General features: G+C 33.5%; 1 protein-coding gene across 1 annotated transcript; it reads left to right on the forward strand.

Annotated features, from left to right (window-relative positions):
* The first annotated feature begins 2,470 nt into the window (after nucleotides 1–2,470).
* LOC131602670 (dof zinc finger protein DOF1.4-like) lies at nucleotides 2,471–6,269 on the forward strand. The gene is made up of 2 exons (XM_058874840.1): nucleotides 2,471–2,789; nucleotides 2,996–6,269. Exons 1-2 carry the CDS (start codon nucleotides 2,721–2,723, stop codon nucleotides 4,160–4,162), a joined length of 1,236 nt encoding a protein of 411 aa, XP_058730823.1. The 5' UTR covers nucleotides 2,471–2,720; the 3' UTR covers nucleotides 4,163–6,269.
* Nucleotides 6,270–6,531: the final 262 nt, after the last annotated feature.

A 6,531-nucleotide genomic window follows, 5' to 3' on the forward strand; every position in this document is an offset into this window, starting at 1 on the left:
ATAATTGAAAGTAAAGAGAAAGGATTAAGAGAGATTGTGCATGATTTAAATATGTTCGGCCAATCGCTTGACCTATTCCTCTCCTTTAGGAATTAACTGGTTATGCCCAAGAACCTTCTTAAAAGCAATTGAGAGATTTTTAGAGGTTGATCCCTCACTCCAAAATTGAGCTTTTAGCAAGATAAGCTCACAAACCAAGAACAGGATTTTAACCAGCTTATCTCGGAAACCAAACAGAGGTTTTACCATGATAAGCGCAACAACCAAACAAGAGAAACACTTCAAAAGAATTACACTCTTGACAAAATAGTTTGACATCGGTATGACTAAAATCTCACAGTTATATTTCACTCACAAAGGAACTAAGATAAATTTTAGTGAAAAAAATAAGAGAGAGAGAGAGAGGGGGGTTAGAATGAGAAAAAATTATTCATATCTGAAATTTGGTTTGTATGAAAGTGAGGGGGCGTTCTCCTTTAACAGTAGAAAATGTCATTTAAAATTGGAAAGAATCTATTGGCCTTTTAAAGCTCATAATTCATTATGCACATCATGTAACCAATTACGTATTTTAAATATGGAAGCACTACTACAAAATATACATTTTGTTACATCTTACTAACTCGACCATATAATCAACCTAAGTAATAACTCTTATTTAGACACCTTCATTTATTAACACATTTTTCACTACTCCCAACCGTGGTGATTGATAAATGGTTACACGCTTTGAATTCCAGAACCAGCACTTTTCCCTTTTTTATTGTTACAAAAAAGGGCGTGTTCCTTAAAGTTTTATTTTAAAACAAAATTAAACCTTTTTCACCATGGTCCATATTCACAACTGTGGAGAAATAGAATGACAATTCAGCATGGTTCTTTTAATCAACTGTGATAAAATATATTATCTATAAAAGCTAACTTATATCACTTTGGAACAAATTGCGTTCAAAAGAAACCATAACTTCTCTTGCCTTAACCCAAAATCTCAAAATTCTAACATAGCATCTCCAACTAGTATGAATCAAGGGAAGATTACACGAATCCTTGCAAGACGAAACAAGTACCTCATATCTTTCTTTACATTGGTCTTCATCTACTTCAGTGTTGGACACAAAGACAACGTCTTGTTCTTGTTTTCAACTTTGTCATTGATGTATATCTCAAAATTTTGTAATGAGCCAATGAGTTCATCAACCTTTATGTTGCTCAGGTCCTAAGCTTCTTCAATAGCAGACACTTTCTTAGCAAACCTTTTAGGCAATGGTTTGAGAATTTTTCATGCAAGCTTTTCTTCAAACATCTTTTCACCAAAGGCAAAAGAAGTGTTGGCAATATCTTGCAATCTCATGTGAGATTCACTGATAGACTCGTATTTGGAATAATTCAAAACATAAACCAAAGTTGTTGGAATTACCTGAATTAGTTTGTCCCTCAGTTTTCTTGCAAAATCGACAAAATAGTTTGCTCATTTTAAAAGAAAAAAATATGGCGCGTTAAGGTATTATACCCCAGTATTTTGTTACATAAGGTAAAAATGTTGTCATAAAATGTAATATGTGTAGTAGTATATCTCTTGAGATGTAGGCTATTCTCATGTCAATAACTCTTTATACCAACGAAGATCAAACTCCAGACCCCTCCTCATTCTCACTTACCCACCTGTCTCACCAAACATTCCTCCTTAATTAAATTTCATACAATCTAAAATATCAAATACTTATCGGGGGACTCTAACCTAGCCAATGATCAATCCAAAAAGAATTACTCTTGTCATTTCCTATCAATTCTAAAAATGTATTTGAGAATCAACTACCCTTGAATTTCTAGAGCTATGTTTGGATTTCATAAAACGAATGGAACATAATGGAAGTGAGAGAAATAAAGTTTCATTTCACCATTTGAATTTTTTACAAAGAAACAAGACAAAATATTCATTCTGCCTAGATCATGGAGAAGAAATATAATGATAAGTGATGAAATGAAATGAAACCGATACCACTTTATTTTGCTCCATTCCATCTGATATTAACTAATCCAAACAATAAAATATCACTCTATGCCATCTCATGTCACCTCGTTCCATGGATCCAAACAAAATCTAAGACATGAAGGTTTTTCCACCAAATTGAAGCATCTCCCCTTCCCCATGAGGTCTACTTTAACTAAAATATGTCCTCCATATTTTCCCCCCAAAACATATTTTCACATATTGGCCCAATCTTATTTAGAGACGGATCTTTGTTAATTCAATTTCAAATTTTCTTTTTAAAGTGGTTAGTAACAATTAGAACAAATTTTAAGTGGGATATTGCCTTGGATATTGAGCAGATCTTAGGGATTCCCCCTCTATGTATTCTATCTCTCTGCACAAAAGAATGTTACTACGTTGGAGAGTATATATGTGGGTGTGTGTTGTTTCTTTTCTTTTTCCTTTCTTGAACCACTCAAGATTCATCCTAATCCCACTTTACCTCTATGTCCCTTTCTTGGATTTCGAATGTTCTTTTTTAATATTCCACTGCACAATTCCATTATATATTATCTTAACCAAACTCATCACGTGAACCTAGCTACACAATTCAATTTAATTATATTATTCTTAGTCTTATAGTATGATTTAATTAAATACATGTTCACCTTATCATACCATACCTTCACTCCATTTCTAAGGCCATCAAACAAGACTCAAGGCACCAACTACTCTCCTAGAAACCAAAATGTTTGGTAATGGTAACTGTGATGTTGATAATGAGAAAACCATAGTCACTTCTAGCAAATGGACACAGGTTTTCATCTCTTTCTATCTCAATCTCTATCTCTATCTGTTTCTCTTTCTCAATTATTATACAAAAAATACATGACCACCCAAATTTTGTTGTTTTCCTCTTGGAACAGAATAAAACCACTGTGTAAAACATGCACCACCTTAAAACACTTTTTCTCTCTCTTCTTTTTTTTATTCATTTTTATTTCTTATCCTTTTTTATTGTAGTGTGAGATAGATGATCATAAGGTTTCAATGGCTTCTTCAACCGGTGGTAATAGGGTTATGGAAAAACCAGGTCAAGAGCTTCTTCAACAACAGCAACAAGCTTTGAGATGTCCACGTTGTGATTCATCCAACACTAAATTCTGTTACTACAATAACTACAGTTTAACACAGCCAAGACACTTCTGCAAAGCCTGTAAAAGATACTGGACAAGAGGTGGAACACTCAGAAATGTTCCTGTTGGTGGTGGTTGCAGAAAAAACAAACGCCTTAAACGACCAACATACTCTTGTTCCAACAACAACAACATTGATTCTTCTGCTTCTCCTTCTTCTTCAAATCCTTCTAGTGTTGTTGCTAATCCAAACCCTCCTTCTCAATCTCAACAACAGCAACAGCAACAGCAGCAACAACATCATAGTTTTGATATTGCTGCTACCTCAAACCATATCAATACTATGCTTTATGGTGGTAATAACTCTTGTCATGATGTTATGAATTTTCCTTTTTCAACAAGGTTTAATTCTACTAGAGTTTCAAATCCAGTTTCTGGTTATGATAATCTTCACCAGAATGGTCTTGGATTAGGTTTTTCATCTGGGATATTAATGTCTGCTGGAGTAGGAGTAGGAGGAGAAGGAGGAGAAGTTAATCTTAATCATCATCATCATCATCAACATCATCATGATGAGGGTAGTTACAGAAATGGGTTTAGTACTTCAAATAATAACAATTACAGTTCCATCTTTGGTTCTACTTCTACTTCATCTACTCCTGTTATGGCTTCTCTACTTAGCTCTACACTACTGCAACAGAAGTTCATGAGTACTGGTGGTGGAATAAAAGGTGGTAGTGGTGGTGGTGGTGGTGGTGATGATGATGCTTTTCATCATCATCATGAGATGGATTCAAAAGAAGTGAAACTAGGTGAAGGGCTACAAAATAGGTTGGATCAGTGGAATATGAATAACCTGAATGGAAATGGTGGTGCTGCTTTCCAAAACCAGATGGAGAATATGGGTTTGTCTGATAACAATTCTTCTCTTTATTGGAATAATAATCACAACAGCAGCAACAACAACACAGCAGCAGCAGCAGCAGCAACAGGTTTGGGTAGTGTTTGGAGTACTGATCAACCTGGTTCTAATTCAGTTACATCTCTGATCTAGAAAGATCAAAACAAAACTATCTTATTCTTATCTCTTTTAGGCTTCTGTTTATTGCTGAAAAAATGCTGCTTTTTTTCTTCTTTTGGGGTCAATTGGGTTTGGTTTACTTACATTGAAAAAAAAAATAGAGAAAAGGTGAGAGGGTTTAGGATCAGAGAGATCATGTCAGCTGCAAATACATTATACTATTCTTCAACCTTGTTAGTTTTATGTCTCAAGGTTGAGAAATTTGTGCTGAGAGGAACCTCGGATCCTCTTCTCTCATCATGTGTGTAACTCCATGGATGAAGATCAAGAGTTGAAGGTTCTTCATTTGGTGAGTACTACTACTGAGTACTGAGTAAGTTCAAGTTGGTCATTTTCATTTTCATTAATTTTGTAATGTGTATATGCAATGACATATGAATATCCTTTATAATGTATTGTCATTGGTTTCTTTGCTCATGAAAGAAACTAATGTTTGTTAACTTTCTTAACATTTGGGAGAGGTTAGGTTATGGAGATTATTGGGGTTGGGGGTATAATTATGAATGGTATAGAAGAGGGGGTGATTATTAATTAATATTCATGTATGTGGGATTGATTTGGTACTTTGGTGTGTGGTTTTTTTTTTTTAATCTATTAAGAAACTTTATGTTCATGCAAAGTGTATTGTTGTTGTTGTTTTATTATTATCTACTTTAGACAATTGATGTTAAAAGAGTAGTACAATCAAGCACTAAGATCCTGAAATGGTGTGAAACTGTATGTGGGCTATGGTAGTCTGGCTCAAAACTGTTACACACAATAGGAATTTAAGCTGCAAAATTTGAACTTTTGTGTTGTCTTTTAGTGCCAGGGAACAATTCTTCTATATTCAATTCAGGTGCCTAGAACTAGATTCACAGTGATAGGTGAATAGGTGATAGGATTCATCAACACTCATGCATTTTTTTTTTTGGTTCCAATATTCATAGTCCTCTTAGATCTAATTTTTCATTAGGCCTATCTTTTTCCCAAGGTTATCTATATTCTTAAGAGGTGTGGAATTAATCTTTTTGAAGGTTCTAAAGTTGATACTACATGCATACTATTTCACATTAGATATTGATTCCAAACTTCATTATTGCATCTAAGGTTTGCTGTTTATAGTTCATGTCATCTTAATCTTTTTTACTTTTTGATGCCTCCTTTTGTTTTTCTTTCTAAAGTCCTCCCATCTTAAACACTTAATTACCCATGTCATGCATGCACTTAAACAGTCCCTATATATTCATACCCATTCCATGCACTTTTTTACACTAGGTGTGTTTTCAGTTCTAAAAGTAATGTAATTTTAAATTAACTAAATTCAGTTAAAGGGGTTGAAACAAAAAGTAAATTATTCTTATTTATATTCGCATAATGTAGGGGGCAAATCCAAGATAAAATAAGGAATAAGAGAATAATGGAAAGTGAGAGAATTAGGGTGAAAATGGTGATTTTTCATTAACAGTTCAAAATGAGGTAGATATACAACAATACACAGTAATATAGCTAACAAACTAATAGAAAAAAAATTTAACTGCTACTAACCAGTTACATGAAGCTTCTAATAGGTTCTCTAAAATTTCATACAATGGTAATCGGTTACATAAAATTTATGTTTGCTGCTGGAAGGGGTGGTAACCGACTACAACCTCATTGTAATGAGGTTACATTAACTTGAATTAGCAAATTTCACAACCCATATAATGCTAAAATTCATTCTCTTTATAACCTTAGCTTAAAAATCTATTATGGGTGTAACGTTATTATGTATAACTAGTTTGATACTCGTACTTTCGCACGGGTACTCGTCTTTTTCGTACATTTGGATTGAGGATAATAAAATGTATTAGTAAAAGACTAAATTTTGGTTAAAAATAAAGTTATAAAATTATTAAACTCAAATTATGATTAAACTCAATTTTATGTTTCTAAAATCATATTTTCCTCACAAAACTAGTGAATCAAAAGTTGCATGATGTAAAACAAAAAAATAAAAGTGAGTTTCATACTCTTGTATTTCTTCAATCTCTTGAACACTTCAATTGTAACTCCTTTGGTTAACAAATTGGTCACTTGATATTCACTTTTGCAATACCCTAACTTCAACTTTTCTTCACTTACAAGCTCTTTCAAGTAGTGAAATATCATCTCTATATGCTTACCTTCTCCCATGTGCAATGAGATTTTTTGCAATGTTTATAGCGAAAAGTATTGTTTATCATCAATGCCATAGCTTCATACTCTTCGCTGCATAATTCCTTCACCAAATTCATCAACCATACAACTTGACACGCACACATAGACATTTAAATATACTCAGTCTCGCAAGAAGAGAGCGGCATAACTGGTTCCTTCTTAGA

This window comes from Vicia villosa, linkage group LG5 (genome assembly GCF_029867415.1).
Source record: "Vicia villosa cultivar HV-30 ecotype Madison, WI linkage group LG5, Vvil1.0, whole genome shotgun sequence".
Taxonomy (NCBI): domain Eukaryota; kingdom Viridiplantae; phylum Streptophyta; class Magnoliopsida; order Fabales; family Fabaceae; genus Vicia; species Vicia villosa.